This window comes from Acanthopagrus latus, chromosome 1 (assembly GCF_904848185.1).
Source record: "Acanthopagrus latus isolate v.2019 chromosome 1, fAcaLat1.1, whole genome shotgun sequence".
In the NCBI taxonomy this organism is placed as follows: domain Eukaryota; kingdom Metazoa; phylum Chordata; class Actinopteri; order Spariformes; family Sparidae; genus Acanthopagrus; species Acanthopagrus latus.
Window position 1 is genome coordinate 3,191,327 of NC_051039.1, and position 19,590 is coordinate 3,210,916.

Genomic DNA, 19,590 nt, shown 5'->3' on the forward strand with positions numbered 1-19,590 from the left:
GAAACAGTTTTACATAAAACATCATTTCATCATCTACTGTAGCTGCTCAGTGAACAACAGCAGCAGACTGTGAAGGTGAAACAGGCAGAGCTGGAGAAAGTGCACCATCAGCAAAACATCTGACTGGGTAATAAAGTTTTAAAAAGTCATTAGTTGATTTAAATCAGCTGCAATTTACTCACATGTCACATTAACATAGATGTATTCAGACGTCCTCCTCCCCAGCTGGTTCTCAGCTGTACAGTTATACTCTCCAGAGTCAGAGGACTGGATGGAGCTGAAGACAAGCTGTGGATCTTTACTGAGAGGTTGAAGGTCTGGATCTCCATTCTCCTTGTACCAGGTGTATTTAGCTGCTGGGTTAGCATCACTGCTACAGGTCAGAGTCACTGAACTGCCCTCCACTATCTCAGCAGAGGGACTCACTGACACAGAGGGAAGTCTTGGAGCATCTGGAGGAGATGTCAACATGTATTATTTTAAGATGTCGCAAAAAATTACAATTTGGATTAAACTGTCTTTGTTTCTTTTTGATTGTCTCCATTACCACAGCAGCTGTTCATGCTGTTGACTATAATGGGAACTGAAATTAATAACAAGATTAATTAAAAAAAAGAAAACAACAGTCACTAACAAGCTGTTAGAAATGTTTACTTTCCAAAACCTTTACACATCATTATCCATACTGTACATGCTGGTTGTGTTCAGGTCCTGTTTGCAGAGTCCTGACAGTGTGAATATTATTTCTAGTTGTAGCAGTTTAATTTTCTATACCAGCTGCATCTACAACTTTTAGAAGCCAGTTTGTCTGCACGTCTTTTTCCTGATGCAGTGGATCAAACTCACAGACTGGAGGAGAGCCGTAGTTCTCATGTCCTTTCAAAGCACAAGAGATGATGTCTCCAGGATAAACCCGGCCTTTAAAAGAAGATGTCTCCACCCCTGTGACTTTCTGTCCGTTCTTGAACCAGACGTAGGAAAGACGAGCAGCTGGACTGCAGCTGCTGTGACACTTCAGCTCTGCCTCAGTATCAGACTGGTGGACTGTTATTCTGGTCACCTGCACCTGCAGAGCTGGATATGAGAACAAGAAACAATATTATCATCACTGGTTCTAACAGAAATCACTGATAGATGTACACACACGACAACACAACACTTACTATTCCTACAACTAGCAGTGAACATTAGTGCCAACACAACAGTAATTATTACACAAACTCATGATGATCCATCATTTTCAACATCTTCACTGTTTCTAAATGTACTATGTTGATGTTTTACATCAGTGTGTGTTCATCAGTACCTGTGACAGTCAGAGTTGTACCAGGTAAACTACTCCTCCACTCAGACCATTGTGTTGTAAACTTGAAGTGATACTGAGCTGAATCACTCTCTGTCAGGTCAGTGATTCTCAGAGTGGAGCGTCCTCTCTCTGATTCAAGGACCTGAACACGACCTGCAAACTGGGAATCTTCACTAAGGTCCTCAGGCTGTGAAGGACTCTGCCACTGATGAGAACGTTCAGGACTGAACCAGAATTTAGATTTAATAATTTCATCACTGCTGTAAGTGCAAGAAATGTCCACTGATGATCCTTTGGAGGCACAGATGCTTCTGTCAGTGTAAATCACTCTGTTGCAGGTTTGACCATCAGCACCTGAAAGATAAAACAAAGTTCTGATCATTTTTAAACCAGAGTTGATGAAGAGTCACAATGAAGGTCTCCATATTAAAATCCATGTAGTTATCAGACTCCATCAGATGGTGTTATGTTAGTGTAGTAAACTCACACACTGGAGGAGAGGGGAAATCCTCATGTCCTTCAACAGCACAGGAAAAACTGGCTGCATAAGTATAGTAGACTGAATAAGTAGAAGATGTTTGTGATGGAATTTTCCGTCCATTTCTGTACCAGATGTAGGAAGAACGATCAGGTAGACGACAACTGCTGTGACACTTCAGGTATTTCCAGCTAGAATCTGAGGATCTGCTCACCTTCACCTGGAGATCTGGATCTGTGAAAAAAGAACAAGAATGTTATTTTAGACAAACTGTCAACAATCACCCACATTTATATCATTGTTCTTCAGATGTTGAACATTTGGAAATAATTCCAACATTAATGAAAATGTTACCTGTGACCCTCAAAGTGACTCCACGTGAACCAGTATATGTCCCACCTTCTTGGTCTGTAATGAATCTCAACTTGTACTCAGCTGAATCACTCTCTGTCAGGTCAGTGATTCTCAGAGTGGAGCGTCCTCTCTCTGATTCAAGGACCTGAACACGACCTGCAAACTGGGAGTCACTAAGGTCCTCAGGCTGTGAAGGACTCTGCCACTGATGAGAACGTTCAGGACTGAACCAGAATTTAGATCTGATAGTTCCATAACTGCTGTAAGTACAAGAAATGTCCACTGATGATCCTTTGGAGACACAGATGCTTCTGTCAGTGTAAATCACTCTGTTGCAGGTTTGACCATCAACACCTGAAAGATAAAACAAAGTTCTGATCATTTTTAAACCAGAGTTGATGAAGAGTCACAATGAAGGTCTCCATATTAAAATCCATGTAGTTATCAGACTCCATCAGATGGTGTTATGTTAGTGTAGTAAACTCACACACTGGAGGAGAGGGGAAATCCTCATGTCCTTCAACAGCACAGGAATAACTGTCTGCATAATTAAAGTAGTTTGAATAAGTAGAAGATGTTTGTGATGGAATTTTCTCTCCACTTTTGTACCAGATGTAGGAAGAACGATCAGGTAGACGACAACTGCTGTGACACTTCAGGTCTCTCCAGCTAGAATATGAGGATCTGCTCACCTGCACCTGGAGATCTGGATCTGTGAAAAAAGAACAAGAATGTTATTTTAGACAAACTGTCAACAAACACACACATTTATATTATTGTTCTTCAGATGTTGAACATTTGCAAATAATTCCAATATGAATGAAAATGTTACCTGTGACAGTCAAAGTGACTCCAGGTGAACCAGTATATGTCCCACCTTCTTGGTCTGTAATGAATCTGAACTTGTACTCAGCTGAGTCGCTCTCTCTCAGGTCTGTGATTTTCAGACTGCAGTCCTTGTTAATACAGTCATACTGCACACGACCTGAATATCCTGGCTCATTTTTCAGATCCACATAATTCTCATTCTGCACTGTCCTGAACCAGAACCTGTTCTCTACTCTCTGTACAGTAGATGGGTATCTGTAGGTGCAGCTCATGTCCACTGTTGATCCTTTGAAGGCACAGACCTCAGTAGAGCTGTAAGTCACTCCCCAGCCATCCTGACCCTGTATCACTGTAACACAGAGAACATCAGAAAACACAATGAAACTGAATAACTTCGGTTAACAATCAGTTAACAAGACAAAAGATGATCAAACTACCAATATGATGTGGAGGAAAGGTAACATGGACGTGCTTCAAAATCCTCCATTATCAGACTAATTACTGTCATCAACAGTTCTTAATCATGTGTCAACAAAAAGTCGTCCACACAGAAAATTCATAGAAACATAATTTATAGAAAAGTTGAACAAAATACTCATGTTACTCCACCCACATGTTAACTTCCCTTTAGGGAGGATGAACACAAACAAAGGAAGAGTGGAAGATGTGAACATGCTTTCTACAGTTAAACTCAGTGTGCACCCAGTCTGAAGGTGCAGTGAAGTGAACAGGAATGTATTGAACCTGTGACCTTTAATGCAGTTTACTGACCAGGATAAGATGAGAAATATCATTTATTAGAGTCTGTGCTGTTCTTGGTCACTTCTCTCTGTTCACTCTGTGATCAGGATGCTGCTGAGTGTGAAAACTACAAAAAAAAAAGCAGAACACTGAGGTGTCAAACTGCTTCAAGCAGCTATGATGTCAAGATAAGCTGTCTGCATATAGCATGGAAACATCACACTGAGGTCAGACAGCACTAACAGAACTAGCAGGGAGTGGTGCAGATGTACCATCATATACAACAAGTACAGTCAGTTTTGGGGGTTTTACTGTGAGAACAAAATCCCTCCAAAAAACTTCACTGTGATGAAAGTAGCTGCAGATACAAACTAATCGTCCTCCACATGAGCTGCTGCTTCTGCAGCCAGGCTCGACTTTACAACACATTAAACAGGATGAGAAGGGAAAAGTTCTGAAAACCCAAAATATTCTCAGTTTACAGCATGTAAAAGTGCTGAGCACACAGCTACTTCATGCAAAAGTCCAGATTCCCTCTTTAAATGCAGTAAATGTAACTGTACCTGACACAGAGAGAAGGAAGACGACAAATCCACTCACTGCTGCACTTAAACTCATATCTGCTCCTCTGATCTCTCTGTGAGGTTTCAGAGACAATAAAACATGTCAGCAGATAAAATAATGATGCACACAGGAGGTTTACAGTATCAGACACATCTACAAACAATTCTACTTACAGTGAAGACGGACGTCGTCTTGAAAGAAGCCGTTCCTCAGTTGTGAGTGAGCAGAAGACAGATATCAGGCTCTTAAACCACTAGATGTACTTCCTCTTTAGCTTATTAACATACATGACATGCTGAGTGCGAGCCAACACCCACATCGCACTAAAGTTGTGTTGTCTTACAAAGCGTAAATTCTATAATAAATGCAGTATAACATGCATTAAGTCACATTCTTGATTTTGACTGTAAATATTTACAGCTGCCCTCTACAGTTGATCTCTCTGTGCTCCGAGGCAGTCTGCAGGTGTAGTGAAGGAACAGGAATGCATTGTACCAGTGAACCACGAGGCAGTTTGACTGAAGAGGAAGAGGAGAAGAGGGTTCATTATAAGAGAGGATGGAGAGTGACATGTTGTTGCTGTTTCCTGGTTTGTGTCTTCTCTGTTCACTCTGCAGTCAGGTTGCTGCTGTGTGCAGAGAAAAGCAGAAAACTGAGCCGAGAGAAACTCCCACATCTGTTAGTGTTAACAACACATGAACATGTGACGCACATAGTTCATGTAGATTGGGATCAAACAAAGTGTCACCTAACATTTGAAAAAACCTCCAAACCTCACAGTGTTCAGAGAAACAGAACAAAACTACCTGCGTGGCTACACACCACTGAAGGTAAGAGAGAAAGTGTCTCTTTGTAATTTGGGTGAACTGACCCTTTAAAGCAGACAGAGGAGGAAGCACTCACAGTGATGAAGCCTGAATGTGCCACACTTAAACTTCCCCACTAGAGGGCAGTGAACCATCAGAGATACTGAATCAGGAGCCTGAAACAACATTTTATCCTCCATCACTGAATGTTACATTACATTCAGATTTACTTTGTTTTCACATTTTACCACTAAAACGTCAGTTTGACTTGTTTACACTGAAAAATTAGATTTCTGAAGCATCAGGTTATAATCAGGGTGTTGACTAAACCTGGGCTTTTATTGTGAAAGGGCTTCACATTTAGTGAACCTGGATCTACTCTGCTTCCTTCAATCACCACAAAAGAATTTCACTGAACCTAACGGAGATTTACGGCTCAAATATAAGTTCAGGTCCTCCTCAGTAAAAACTTTCTCTGTGCATCTTCATATCAGCAACATCCCAAATCATGATGAACCATTAAACTGAGGCACATTTCATTCTTATGGACACAAAATGTGACAATGTGAGAAATAAGCCAAAGCTAAAGGACAGAGTTGAATTAAAATGTCTTGATATCTGGTGAACAAATGATAATGTCAAAGATTAACAGAAGAATAATTAGTTTACAGCTGAAGTTTAAACGTTCTGCTCACTAATGTTTCACCTACAGAGCTGTCCAACAGCTCCTTCACTTGTTGTGGAAGCTGGCTGTTGATTTGACTCAGCAGCAGAAATAACTGGAAAATGTAACATCTGTCAAAGTGTTTTACTACTGGACTTATGTTTGGTTTCAATGTGTGAAAATATAAACTGTACATGAAGTCAAATGTGATGCTCTCAGCTCACTGTCTCACTCTGAACACACTTTATTGGCTTTGTCAGCCAGGACAGGTGAAAACCCAGAAGATGATCACAGATATTATTTATTATTCTGTAGAATTAAAAATACATTTTGTTTAACATCTCATCAATGTCTATAATATAACTGACTGTACAGGTTAAAATAAGCTCTCACAGTTTAAGCATTAAGCTGATCTGAACAATAAATCATGTCTGACACCTGGACATGATTCAGCTGAAGCTGCCGACTCCACGTTCTTCTAAACTTCCTGCTACATGCTGCTGCTGACTGTCTGTGCTGCTGACTCCTACCTGCTGCTGCTACTGAAAACTCAACATGAAAACTTTTGGAGCTGAAGGTAAATGTGTCCACTTCCCCCACATCCTCCACAGCCTCGCTCTCCTCTGTCATAGTTCAATGTGGTCCTTCTTTGTGTCCATCAGGTGAGTCCTGCCTCTGGTTCAGCTGCATCTGAAGAGAATCACAGAACACGTGTAAAGTTTTACTTGTGACTGTGACTGTAAATCTACAGTCGGGATGTTTTAATGGATGCAGGAGTCTCTAACCTGACTGGACTTCACAGCATGTCTTCCTGCTGCTCTGTGTCTTCTGTCTGTGCTGCAGTGAAGTCTGAGACGTCCTCATACTCAGGACGAGAGTCCAACTGATGAGGAGAGACGACAAAATGAAGCTCCAAGGACCTCGTTCATGAACCGACATCACATCAGATCAGCCACGTTATTATAACTGTGATATAGAGGAGGTTTTGTCAAGACGGCCTCTCTCTCTGTCTCACCTCCATCATCTCGACAGGTTCTTGTGGTTCAGTGGTGGAGCTCAGAGTTTTCTTCTTCCTGGATTGAGTCCAACAACAACAAATCAAATCAATCTTACACATTGAGAAACTCATATCACTAAAACTAAATGAAGTCTGAAGAAGAAAATAAAAGAGCAGATGGATTCTGATTGTTTCACCTCATCCACAGACTCAGGAGAAGAAGAGGAATCAGCATGAAGACCACCAGAGTCAACCTGATGATGTTCATTATCTTTGTTGAATTCACTAGAAATACACACAGATATGTGATGAGAATCAATAAATCCCTTTTCCAGGTGATGCTGTCTGTTAATCAGTCAGTCAGAGTCCTCCACCTCTGACATGATGGAGGTTCCTCCCTGAACACAGCTACAGAAAAACTGCCTCTGAACGCAGACAGGAAATGTTATTTTCTCTGCATCAGTTATGAGTTGTTACATATTAACATGTTAATCTGGTCTGGTGCAGTAAACAGGTGTGTGTGCAGGTGAATGAGGATAACTCACCTGCCAGAACAGTCAGATGTACGCTGGTTTTGTTTCTTCCTCTTCTGTTCTGGACTTCACAGGAATAATTCCCACTGTGTTCAGCTCTGATGTCAGTGATGGTGAAGATCTGTCCTGATGCTTTTGGTGAGTCTTCATTCTCCTTGTACCAGGTGTAATTAGCTCCTGGGTTAGCATCACTGCTACAGGTCAGAGTCACTGAACTGCCCTCCACTATCTCAGCAGAGGGACTCACTGACACAGAGGGAAGTCTTGGACCATCTGGAGGAGATGTCAACATGTATTATTTTAAGATGTCCCAAAAAATTACTATTTGGATTAAACTGTCTTTGTTTCTTTTTGATTGTCTCCATTACCACAGCAGCTGTTCATGCTGTTGACTATAATGGGAACTGACATTAATAACAAGATTAATTTAAAAAAAGAAAACGACAGTCACTAACAAGCTGTTAGAAATGTTTAATTTCCAAAACCTTTACACATCGTTATCCATACTGTACATGCTGGTTGTGTTCAGGTCCTGTTTGCAGAGTCCTGACAGTGTGAATATTATTTCTAGTTGTAGCAGTTTAATTTTCTATACCAGCTGCATCTACAACTTTAAGAAGCCAGTGTGTCTGCACGTCTTTTTCCTGACACAGTGGATCAAACTCACAGACTGGAGGAGAGCCGTAGTTCTCATGTCCTTTCAAAGCACAAGAGATGATGTCTCCAGGATAAACCCGGCCTTTAAAAGAAGATGTCTCCACCCCTGTGACTTTCTGTCTGTTCTTGAACCAGACGTAGGAAAGACGAGCAGCTGGACTGCAGCTGCTGTGACACTTCAGCTCTGCCTCAGTATCAGACTGGTGGACTGTTATTCTGGTCACCTGCACCTGCAGAGCTGGATATGAGAACAAGAAACAATATTATCATCACTGGTTCTAACAGAAATCACTGATAGATGTACACACACGACAACACAACACTTACTATTCCTACAACTAGCAGTGAACATCAGTGCCAACACAACAGTAATTATTACACAAACTCATGATGATCCATCATCTTCAACATCTTCACTGTTTCTAAATGTACTATGTTGATGTTTTACATCAGTGTGTGTTCATCAGTACCTGTGACAGTCAGAGTTGTACCAGGTAAACTACTCCTCCACTCAAAGCTTCCTGTTGTGAATGTAAAGTGATACTGAGCTGAATCACTCTCTGTCAGGTCAGTGATTCTCAGAGTGGAGCGTCCTCTCTCTGATTCAAGGACCTGAACACGACCTGCAAACTGGGAGTCACTAAGGTCCTCAGGCTGTGAAGGACTCTGCCACTGATGAGAACGTTCAGGACTGAACCAGAATTTAGACCTGATGGTGTAATAACTGCTGTAAGTGCAAGAAATGTCCACTGATGATCCTTTGGAGGCACAGATGCTTCTGTCAGTGTAAATCACTCTGTTGCAGGTTTTATATTCAACACCTGAAAGATAAAACAAAGTTCTGATCATTTTTAAACCAGAGTTGATGAAGAGTCACAATGAAGGTCTCCATATTAAAATCCATGTAGTTATCAGCCTCCATCAGATGGTGTTATGTTAGTGTAGTAAACTCACACACTGGAGGAGAGGGGAAATCCTCATGTCCTTCAACAGCACAGGAAAAACTGTCTGCATAATTAAAGTAGTTTGAATAAGTAGAAGATGTTTGTGATGGAATTTTCTGTCCATTTCTGTACCAGATGTAGGAAGAACGATCAGGTAGACGACAACTGCTGTGACACTTCAGGTCTCTCCAGCTAGAATGTGAGGATCGGCTCACCTGCGCCTGGAGATCTGGATCTGAAAAGGAACAAGAACATTATTTTAGACAAACTGTCAACAAACACACACATTTATATCATTGTTCTTCAGATGTTGAACATTTGGAAATAATTCCAATATGAATGAAAATGTTACCTGTGACCCTCAAAGTGACTCCAGGTGAACCAATGTATCTCCCACCTGGTTGGTTTGTTATGAACCTGAACTTGTACTCAGCTGAGTCGCTCTCTCTCAGGTCTGTGATTCTCAGACTGCAGTCCTTGTTAATACAGTCATACTGCACACGACCTGAATATCCTGGCTCATTTTTCAGATCCACATAATTCTCATTCTGCACTGTCCTGAACCAGAACCTGTTCTCTACTCTCTGTACAGTAGATGGGTATCTGTAGGTGCAGCTCATGTTCACTGTTGATCCTTTGAAGGCACAGATCTCAGTAGAGCTGTAAGTCACTCCCCAGTCATCCTGACCCTGTATCACTGTAACACAGAGAACATCAGAAAACACAATGAAACTTCAGTTAACAATCAGTTAATGAGACAAAAGGTGATCAAACTACCAACATGATGTGGAGGAAAGGTAACATGGACGTGCTTCAAAATCCTCGATTATCAGACTAATTACTGTCATCAACAGTTCTTAATCATGTGCCAACAAAAAATCGTCCACACAGAAAATTGATAGAACATAATTTAGAGAAAAGTTGAACAAAATACTCATGTTACTCCACCCACATGTTAACTTCCCTTTAGGGAGGATGAACACAAACAAAGGAAGAGTGGAAGATGTGAACATGCTTTCTACAGTTAAACTCAGTGTGCACCCAGTCTGAAGGTGCAGTGAAGTGAACAGGAATGTATTGAACCTGTGACCTTTAATGCAGTTTACTGACCAGGATAAGAGGAGAAATATTATTTATTAGAGTCTGTGCTGTTCTTGGTCACTTCTCTCTGTTCACTCTGTGGTCAGGATGCTGCTGAGGTAAGTGTGAAAACTACAAAAATAAAAGCAGAACACTGAGGTGTCAAACTGCTTCAGGCAGCTATGATGTCAAGATAAGTTGTCTGCATATAGCATGGAAACATCACACTGAGGTCAGACAGCACTAACAGAACTAGCAGGGAGTGGTGCAGATGTACCATCATATACAACAAGTACAGTCAGTTTTGGGGGTTTTACTGTGAGAACAAAATCCCTCCAAAAAACTTCACTGTGATGAAAGTAGCTGCAGATACAAACTAATCGTCCTCCACATGAGCTGCTGCTTCTGCAGCCAGGCTCGACTTTACAACACATTAAACAGGATGAGAAGGGAAAAGTTATGAAAACCCAAAATATTCTCAGTTTACAGCGTGTAAAAGTGCTGAGCACACAGCTACTTCATGCAAAAGTCCAGATTCCCTCTTTAAATGCAGTAAATGTAACTGTACCTGACACAGAGAGAAGGAAGACGACAAATCCACTCACTGCTGCACTTAAACTCATATCTGCTCCTCTGATCTCTCTGTGAGGTTTCAGAGACAATAAAACATGTCAGCAGATAAAATAATGATGCACACAGGAGGTTTACAGTATCAGACACATCTACAAACAATTCTACTTACAGTGAAGACGGACGTCGTCTTGAAAGAAGCCGTTCCTCAGTTGTGAGTGAGCAGAAGTCAGATATCAGGTTCTTAAACCACTAGATGTACTTCCGCTTTAGCTTATTAACATAGATGACGTGCTGAGTGCGAGCCAACACCCACATCGCACTAAAGTTGTGTTGTCTTACAAAGCATAAATTCTATAATAAATGCAGTATAACATGCATTAAGTCACATTCTTGATTTTGACTGTAAATATTTACAGCTGCCCTCTACAGTTGATCTCTCTGTGCTCCGAGGCAGTCTGCAGGTGTAGTGAAGGAACAGGAATGCATTGTACCTGTGAACCACGAGGCAGTTTGACTGAAGAGGAAGAAGAGCAGAGGGTTCATTATAAGAGAGGATGGAAAATGACATGTTGTTGCTGTCTCCTGGTTTGTGTCTTCTCTGTTCACTCTGCAGTCAGGTTGCTGCTGTGTGCAGAGAAAAGCAGAACACTGAGCCGAGAGAAACTCCCACATCTGTTAGTGTTAACAACACATGAACATGTGACGCACATAGTTCATGTAGATTGGGATCAAATAAAGTGTCACCTAACATCTGAAGAAACCTCCAAACCTCACAGTGTTCAGAGAGACAGAACAAAACTACCTGCGTGGCTACACACCACTGAAGGTAAGAGAGAAAGTGTCTCTTTGTAATTTGGGTGAACTGACCCTTTAAAGCAGACAGAGAAGGAAGCACTCACAGTGATGAAGCCTGAATGTGCCACACTTAAACTTCCCCACTAGAGGGCAGTGAACCATCAGAGATACTGAATCAGGAGCCTGAAACAACATTTTATCCTCCATCACTGAATGTTACGTTACATTCAGATTTACTTTGTTTTCACATTTTACCACTAAAACTTCAGTTTGACTTGTTTACACTGGACTAGTGTTAACAACACATGAACATGTGACACACATAGTTCAAGAAGACTGGTGGGATCTGATGAGGACACACCGTGGTTTTTAATGAATTTGGCTCATTTAGGTGGTTCAGATTGAGAAACGGGCAGTGGAAGGGGCCCACGCTCTGCCGGATCAGGAGGATGTCCTGGTGTAAGGACATGTTCAGCCGTTTTGGGGTGCTTGAGACCATACACTCTGACCAGGGGAGAAATTTTGAGTCCAAGGTGTTTGCCACCATGTGTGAACATCTGGGAGCCCACAAGACTCGCACCACTCCTTTGCGGCCCCTCCCAGAGTGTCGGGTTAGTGGAAAGATTTCACCGCATCTTGGATGAGCAACTGGCTATTCTCACTGCACAACAGCAGCGGGACTGGGATGACCATCTGCCCCTAGTGCTCACGGCTATGATGTCACTTCCTGCCTGGAGAGCTGGTTCAGGTCTACAGCCCTTGGTGTAGGAAGGTGGGCTCATGTAGAGTACTTGGGGCGGCTGAGGGAAGTTGTCTACAGGGTGTAGTTGCCTGCTAAGGGTAGAAAGGTGGCAGACGGACTGGCTCCCTATAGAGGGCGCTGTTCCTCACCTGCACAGAGGACATCAGAAGCTCCTGAGCAGCCTGCTCCTACAGGCTCACCCCAGTCTCCTCTCCCCACCTTCCCCAGTGGCAGAGGTTTGTAGCTGGGTAGATAGATAGAAACACACCATCTAGTTGTAGTTTCAAACTGCTGCCACTAGAATTTAGCCAAGAGACATATTTTACTGATGGATTACTGAGTGAGTGAGGGGAAAGTGACGAGAACGGCATTCCTGCTCTCTGCTGTGAAACAGATAGTTAAGTTATGTTCAGAGTTTAGTGAGTTACAACCCATCATCATCATCACATGACTATCTGCAGCCCTTATTAATGTGGTACATCTTTTAAGTTATGATGCCAAAGCAGTTTCAATGTGTCATCTTGTACTTCTGTGAGTAACAAAACACACTTTTAGATACTGAGGAGCCGACACACAGCGAGAAAGACATGAAAGACAATCTAATCTTTTGATATTGTAAGCAAGGTGTTGTAGTGTGGATGAAACCGGTTTGGTACCAGAACTGGTTGAGAAAGATGAGAAAGTCTGCATAGCAACAATCGAGACATTTCTTTTTGGCATCCGATTTACAATGCTGACTGAAAGTGTGAAAAGGAAGGAAGTCTGTATCATAACCGGCTGCTCCTGGTCGTCTGCTCACCGTCCTGACCACACGGGGAACGTTGCAGCTCAAGACGGCGTCTCTCTACATTATAAGCACAAGTGTTTGATTCAACAATATCTGGAGTTAATGACTTTTGGATGTGTTTCATTTCTGCTGAAGCCACACAGAGATGAGAGGAGCAGTAATGAGTTCAACAGCAGCAGCAGGTGGATTTGTTGTCTTCCTTCTTTCTATGCCAGGTAACGTATACCTACATTTACTCTGCGGGACTGTTAGCATTAAGTGGGATTTAGAAAATGTTCAAAATATGATGAAAAATAAATCCCAAGATGATTTGTGTTAAGTGTCTGTCTTTACTTAAGCCCTATTTTTCAGTAGCTTTGCATATTTAGCTCTCGTGGTTTCATATTGGTGGTAGCTCAAGATCTCCTCTTCACACACGAAGCATCTCTCTGTCTCCTTTAACGTGGATTATGAAGATCGTTTGTTGTTTCATCAAAGACAGTATGGGTTGTAGACGCTGGTCGTTTGTCAGTACGGTACACAAAGTTCAACTCAGTGTTCTGGGTGAAGCTTTTCACCTGATTCAAGATTCAAGATGCGACTGAGACATGACACTTGACAACTGACACTGAGAGACAGCTAAAGATATAATATTTAACTTATAATCAAACAAAATAAAGATTTTTTATAGATCTTACTGACATTATTTGTTGTGATTTGTATTTATAATATTTGGTGGGATGTTGTGAGATCTGTAAGGACCACAAAGTCGAATGAGGCAGCTCCTGAATCTTAGATTTATTGTCGGACAAGCTAACACGGTTAGAGATTTTAGATTTTAAGCCAAAATATATCTTTCAAAAGACATTAAAACCACAGGTAAATCGGCAAAGGTCTTGTTGCTCTGAAACTGTTCTCCATGGATGATCATCATTTTGGGAGCCGGGATGTTAGCTGCTAAGCTAGCTGGCTGGTGAGTTGTAGTTTCGTGCAGAGGTCTGACTGAGTAGTGGGGAGTCGCAGGGTTTTAAACCCTGTGAGGGGGTTAACCCTTCGTTGAGATCACATGTGAGCCGTTTGAGTCAACTGATGTTGATTTGATGATGGTTAAAAAAAAAGATGAACGCCTGAATAAATATCATGATCAGTTTGACTGTGATGGTACATGTTCGTAGTACAGTCTTGTCTCATTGGCTCACGGTGGGATGATGTGAGAGTGAAAGCTTGGGATCAATTCAGTTCAACATCAAGATGCTTCACAAAATATTAAAATCTGGTTTCTGGTGTTCTCTGTGTTACAGTGATACAGGGTCAGGATGGCTGGGGAGTGACTTACAGCTCTACTGAGATCTGTGCCTTCAAAGGATCAACAGTGGAAATAAGATGCACCTACAGATACCCGTCAACAGAAAATGCAGTTAGAGTTGAAGAAGTGATCTGGTTTACTGAAGGAAGTTCTCATAGACCCTTTGATCTGAGAAGGGAATTAAGTTATGCAGGTCGTGTGCAGCATATCTGCAGTAACAACAACTGCAGTCTGAGAATCACAGACCTGAGAGAGAGCGACTCAGCTGAGTACAAGTTCAAGTTCATAACAAACCAGACAGGTCGGAGTTATACTGGTTCACCTGGAGTCACTTTGAGGGTCACAGGTAACATTTATATTTGTTATATTTCTTTTCTGCAAACCACAAATTCCTTATGTTGCAACTTTACGGTAATTCAATTCAATGTGCTGATACAGTTTAGGGTCAGGAAAAGATCATGTTTGTAGACCACAAACACAAGAGTCCTCCTCAAAGTCTCCAGTGGTTTTTTGAAACACAGTCTTGAACTGTGGTCACTGGCTTGGTAGCCTGCGAGAGTGAGGTCATAAACTTGTAATGTGAACGTAGAAAGGCACATTTTGTGGCGAGGAGGACAATAAGGTGAATAGGCCTATAACATGAACAAATCTGTGGTCTGCAGAAACGATAACTAAAGTGCACATTTCGGTTCACGGTACCTGAGTCAGCTCTGATGGCTGAGTGAAGACAGGTTGATGTGAGTGAAAGCTCATTAAAAGTCTCTTTAGACTAGATTCTCTTCATCACATAATGTTTCCAAGGGACGAAACAGAACAGATACTGTAGATACTGTGAATGTGATTCTGTATTAACATGTGCATGAATAAAAATCTAATTTTTGCTCCTCCTTCACAAATCCAGATCTACAGGTGCAGGTGCACGACGTCCAACAGGGTTTTAGCAGGACTATACTGAAGTGTCAAAGTAGCTGTCTGCCTGACGTTTCTTCTTACATCTGGTACAAGAGTGGACAGAAAATTCAGGAAGGAAAATCTTCATATTCAAGCCACATTTATCCCACAGACAGCTACTCTTGTGCGCTTAAAGGCCGCGAGGACTTTCCTTCTCCTCCAGTGTGTGAGTTTACGACCGTGCTGACTTTAACTTAGTGCACAATGACTTCAAGCATTTTGGAAATGATTGATCCCACTTCCCCTTTCTATATAAACGCCAGCTGTTCAGCATTGAGCTCTACAGAATCACTTCTCTCTCTGTGTTACAGCTGTGAGGGATGTCACCTTCATCTATTTTCATCTGTGTTATCTTTCAGGTGTCCACAGGCAAACCTGCAACAGAGTGATTCACACTGACAGAAGCATCTGTGCCTTCAAAGGATCATCAGTGGACATTTCTTGCACTTACAGCAGTTACAACACCATCAGGTCTAAATTCTGGTTCAGTCCTGAACGTTCTCATCAGTGGCAGAGTCCTTCACAGCCTGAGGACCTTAGTGAAGACGCCCAGTTCGCAGGTCGTGTTCAGGTCCTTGAATCAGAGAGAGGACGCTCCACTCTGAGAATCACTGACCTGACAGAGAGTGATTCAGCTCAGTATCACTTTAAATTCAATACCAAAGACTTTGAGTGGAGGAGTATTTTACCTGGTACAACTCTGACTGTCACAGGTACTGATGAACACACACTGATGTTGACAGAAATTTACTTAAAACCTTTTGTACCACTTTCTTATGAGGTTTTATAATCCCTTACAGGGATTATAGGCTCTAACTAAAGGCTGTATCATTATTAAATATCATTATCATTTATGAAGGCTTTGTAGATTAGTGGATCAGCATTAATACAAATAACCTTTTTGGGTTCATATCCAGCTCTGCAGGTGCAGGTGACCAGAATAACAGTCCACCAGTCTGATACTGAGGCAGAGCTGAAGTGTCACAGCAGCTGCAGTCCAGCTGCTCGTCTTTCCTACGTCTGGTTCAAGAACGGACAGAAAGTCATAAAGGAGGAAAGTTCTGTATATAAAGACAGATTTGATCCTGGAGACAGCGTCTCCTGTGCTTTGAAGGGACACGAGGCGTACACCTCCCCCTTAGTGTGTGAGTTTGCTCTGATTTCTATCAAAAGTAAAAATCTGGGCTGCTCACAAAGAAATCAACAATCTGTTCCTCACATTGCTTCTAATATTTGCTCTTCCAGCTATTAAACAAATTAATGTTTTGTCCTCCAGATGCTCTGAGGGTTCCCTCTGTTTTGGTGAATCCCCTGGGTGATATCATGGAGGGCAGTTCAGTGACTCTGACCTGTAGCAGTGATGCTAACCCAGCAGCTAATTACACCTGGTACAAGGAGAATGGAGATCCAGACCTTCAACCTCTCAGTAAAGATCCAGAGCTTGTCTTCAGCTCCATCCAGTCCTCTGACTCTGGAGAGTATTACTGTACAGCTGAGAACCAGCTGGGGAGGAGGACGTCTGAATACATCTATATTAATGTGACATGTGAGTGCTAATCATGATTGAACGCTCTGCCTGCTTCACATCCACAGTCTGATGCTGTAGTTTATTGAGAAGCTCCAGTGGCTGCTGATGGAGATCATTCCGTGTTCACAACATGTGGCTGATTTTACAGTTAACTTGTTAAATCATCTCCTTCAGATGCTCCAACACTTTCCTCTGTGTCAGTGAGTCCCTCTGCTGAGATAGTGGAGGGCAGTTCAGTGACTCTGACCTGTAGCAGTGATGCTAACCCAGCAGCTAATTACACCTGGTACAAGGAGAAACAAGAAGTTTTCCATGGACAAGAAGGAAGTTATCATTTCTCCTCCATCAGCTCTGTGGACAGAGGGAACTACTCCTGCAAGTCTGAGAATCAACACGGTCGTTTAATCTCTGAGTCTGTTGTAATTGATGTCCAGTGTGAGTATGAAACATTAATGCTTCTGTTAGTCGAACAATGGATTTACAAGAAGGGATTAGTGGGCTGACTTGTGCTGTTGGAGAAGTGAATTCATGATAGAGACAGAGGGACACAGAGGATGTCTTGTGCATTTAAATGTACAATTACAAAACCCGTCCTAGTACACAACATGTTACATAACGAATTGTCTCCTCCAGATGGTCCAAGACTTCCCTCTGTGTCAGTGAGTCCCTCTGCTGAGATAGTGGAGGGCAGTTCAGTGACTCTGACCTGTAGCAGTGATGCTAACCCAGCAGCTAATTACACCTGGTACAAGGAGAATGAAGACTCACCAAAAGCATCAGGACAGATCTTCACCATCACTGACTTCAGAGCTGAACACAGTGGGAATTATTCCTGTGAAGTCCAGAACAGAAGAGGAAGAAACAAAACCAGCGTACATCTGACTGTGGCAGGTGAGTTTCCATTCACTTCACACAAAACACTGCAGCAGATGTACAATAATGCAGGTGGTGGGAAACTCGTCAGAATAAAATCTGCACTGGACCATGAGTAAAATGACGTAATCGCAGAGATCATGTGTGATCTTAATCTCGAAAAGAAAAAAATCAAAATCAAGTGCAAATCTGCATCTCCAATATTTTGAGCTCATGCTTTATTTCTATACATATTTGACGAGGGACGATCTTGACTCTTGTTGTCGCTCTTTGAGGCCCTAAACATCCTGAACAGCCTGATTGACTGTCAGCGTTGTCGTTTCATCACCACTAACTAGGAACATGGAAGTCAACAGCTGCTGGAGCAACGGCAGCTCTCATCCTGGCTGTCATACTCCTGTCTGTCTTCCTATGGATCGGGTAAGCGGTTCCCTTTCGCCAAGTCAAATTACACTGAATTACAACACTGTAGTCAGCAAAGTAATCTTGAAACACTGGTGAAGAAACATGTCATTTCTTCTTTAATTCCCCTAACCAGAAAAAAGAAGGCGTCTAAACAATCATCTGAGCCCGGAGAGAGAGCAGACACCAGGGAACAGGTGAGGAAGAGGAGCGAAACAAGTCTGTTCAGACGGCTTCCACATCCAAAAGCTACTAAAATACTTTTAGTATTTTACTTCTCTGTGTCAGGAGTTTGAGGCGTCTCTCCAACAGCTGTTTGAACTGTTTCGACTGATTTCACCATTTACACCAAATGTGTAAATATAAGAATATAACATACTCAAAGTAGATGTTTCTAAATTTACAGTAATCTATGAAGAAATAAATAATACTCCTTTGAGTCCCCAGACTCCCTTAAGAAATCACTACATTTTAAGACTTGCTGCATTAGAGGAAACTGCATACTTTATGAAATGCTGTTTTTAACACATTCTTAAGAATTTTGGTCCACTTTTTAATTCGGCAAACGTTATACATGAAGATAAAGATTTCATAGTAAACAAAACATTGTTTTTCATTTGTTCCTGTGATGTCGGTGTGTATTTGCATATAGAGCAGGAAAGTGAGATCTGATCACAAGAGATCGCTCGAGACACATTTAATGCCACATGTGAGCTAATGGGCTTAAAGCTATATTACCAATATTAAACCTGAACAGCCTCTGTGTTGCAGTATGTTTCTTCAACACACAACCCTCTGGTTAGATGTGTATTAATGTTTTAAAACTGCAGTAATCTTGCTTGTGCAGTCTCTACCTACTCACCGTCAGGATGACCTTCACTACGCCAGCATCCAGTTTACCAGGAAGCCAACAAATTCTCTCTACTCCAGCATCCATCCAGCTCCGCGCGACAGACACGAGGAAGAAGAAGACGCGAGTGTTGAGTACGCTGCTGTCAGATTTTATCGTGGTGGAAACTACCCAAGGTGAGCAGCAACAGGGACATTTTTGAACTACCGCCTAGTGGTTATATGCTAAGCAATGTTGGCAATGCTTTGAAGAAAGTAGAGCTCCTAAGAAGCGACAACCTCACAATATGTAAGGTTGCAGCAACCTTCCCACCTCCAAAATCATTTCACACTCGAGTCCAAGTGTAGGTTTGAACAAAAAAACAAACAAAACACCTCAGTGCTTCCTGTAATATTGTCCTGACAAGATTTGAGGTCACACTGACCTTTGACCTCCAAAATGTAATCAGTTCATCCTTGAGTCAGATTGGACAGTTTAAAGAAAAGTGTTTTTGAGATATCGCATTTACAAGAAGAGCCCTGACGGACGGACAACCCAAAAATATAGCGTGCTATCGTCGGCGTAGAGGCGTAACTAACCAAACATTGGTTCTCACCTTTTTTTTTTTTTACTGGCCACCATCAGCATAAGAGAGATGCCACAAAATCTCACATACTTGTCTTATAATAATAACACTTTTATTCTCATAATTTCATAAATGTTGCATTGTAACTCTTTGGCCGTGTGCATGCTTTCAACATCTCATCTGCAGAAGTCTCTGACTCCTTTTTCTCTTTGAAAAGCAGAAATCAGAAGCCCGCCGAGGAGGATTCAGATCAACTGTACAGCACAATCAACAAACTGCGCTGAACC

At 41.9% G+C, this 19,590-nt stretch overlaps 3 protein-coding genes across 6 annotated transcripts in view; 1 reads left to right on the top strand and 2 right to left on the bottom strand.

The window, feature by feature from the left end:
* LOC119018816 (basement membrane-specific heparan sulfate proteoglycan core protein-like) overlaps nucleotides 1-5,802 on the bottom strand; it is a 78,684-nt gene extending 72,882 nt beyond the window's left edge. For both annotated transcript variants that reach the window (XM_037096820.1, XM_037096810.1), the window contains exons 1-5: nucleotides 4,445-5,802; nucleotides 4,271-4,344; nucleotides 2,971-3,315; nucleotides 2,626-2,850; nucleotides 2,139-2,492 (exon numbers count right to left, since the gene is read on the bottom strand). In XM_037096820.1, coding sequence (XP_036952715.1) covers nucleotides 2,139-2,492; nucleotides 2,626-2,850; nucleotides 2,971-3,315; nucleotides 4,271-4,325 — 979 coding nt within the window. In that variant the 5' untranslated portion in view covers nucleotides 4,326-4,344; nucleotides 4,445-5,802. The remainder of the gene's footprint in view (nucleotides 1-2,138; nucleotides 2,493-2,625; nucleotides 2,851-2,970; nucleotides 3,316-4,270; nucleotides 4,345-4,444) is intronic.
* A 224-nt stretch (nucleotides 5,803-6,026) lies between these two features.
* On the bottom strand, nucleotides 6,027-10,933 carry LOC119019074 (B-cell receptor CD22-like). Of its 3 annotated transcripts, XM_037097313.1 has the most exons (12): nucleotides 10,695-10,931; nucleotides 10,521-10,594; nucleotides 9,225-9,569; nucleotides 8,883-9,107; nucleotides 8,399-8,749; nucleotides 7,939-8,166; nucleotides 7,284-7,544; nucleotides 6,936-7,023; nucleotides 6,757-6,814; nucleotides 6,527-6,624; nucleotides 6,408-6,431; nucleotides 6,027-6,316 (listed from the first exon to the last, which is right to left on the bottom strand). In XM_037097313.1, the coding sequence occupies exons 2-10, from the start codon at nucleotides 10,573-10,575 to the stop codon at nucleotides 6,538-6,540; spliced, it is 1,698 nt and encodes a 565-aa protein (XP_036953208.1). In that variant the 5' UTR covers nucleotides 10,576-10,594; nucleotides 10,695-10,931; the 3' UTR covers nucleotides 6,027-6,316; nucleotides 6,408-6,431; nucleotides 6,527-6,537. The 3 variants fall into 3 exon arrangements, 2 of the variants coding, with proteins under 2 accessions (XP_036953208.1, XP_036953199.1); XM_037097304.1 differs by having other exon boundaries at nucleotides 6,027-6,431; nucleotides 10,695-10,926; XR_005074926.1 differs by lacking the exons at nucleotides 6,027-6,316; nucleotides 6,408-6,431; nucleotides 6,527-6,624 and adding an exon at nucleotides 7,113-7,163 and having other exon boundaries at nucleotides 6,796-6,814; nucleotides 10,695-10,933.
* A 1,323-nt stretch (nucleotides 10,934-12,256) lies between these two features.
* On the top strand, nucleotides 12,257-19,476 carry LOC119019049 (basement membrane-specific heparan sulfate proteoglycan core protein-like). Its single transcript, XM_037097243.1, has 11 exons — nucleotides 12,257-12,298; nucleotides 12,985-13,064; nucleotides 14,130-14,480; nucleotides 15,036-15,251; nucleotides 15,445-15,798; nucleotides 16,003-16,230; nucleotides 16,362-16,631; nucleotides 17,247-17,504; nucleotides 17,825-17,906; nucleotides 18,025-18,085; nucleotides 18,736-19,476. The coding sequence occupies exons 2-11, from the start codon at nucleotides 12,995-12,997 to the stop codon at nucleotides 18,916-18,918; spliced, it is 2,073 nt and encodes a 690-aa protein (XP_036953138.1). The 5' UTR covers nucleotides 12,257-12,298; nucleotides 12,985-12,994; the 3' UTR covers nucleotides 18,919-19,476.
* Nucleotides 19,477-19,590: the final 114 nt, after the last annotated feature.

Bases quoted from the DNA above. Each gene is read 5' to 3' on its own strand.
- LOC119019074 (XM_037097313.1), bottom strand. From the start codon at position 10,575: ATGAGTTTAAGTGCAGCAGTGAGTGGATTTGTCGTCTTCCTTCTCTCT. The intron at 9,570-10,520 runs GTACAGTTACAT...TCTGTGTTACAG, and splicing joins CTTCCTTCTCTCTGTGTCAG to TGATACAGGGTCAGGATGAC. The intron at 6,625-6,756 runs GTGAGACAGAGA...TCTCCTCATCAG, and splicing joins AACCTGTCGAGATGATGGAG to TTGGACTCTCGTCCTGAGTA.
- LOC119019049 (XM_037097243.1), top strand. From the start codon at position 12,995: ATGAGAGGAGCAGTAATGAGTTCAACAGCAGCAGCAGGTGGATTTGTT. The intron at 13,065-14,129 runs GTAACGTATACC...TCTGTGTTACAG, and splicing joins CTTCCTTCTTTCTATGCCAG to TGATACAGGGTCAGGATGGC. The intron at 15,799-16,002 runs GTACTGATGAAC...GTTCATATCCAG, and splicing joins TACAACTCTGACTGTCACAG to CTCTGCAGGTGCAGGTGACC.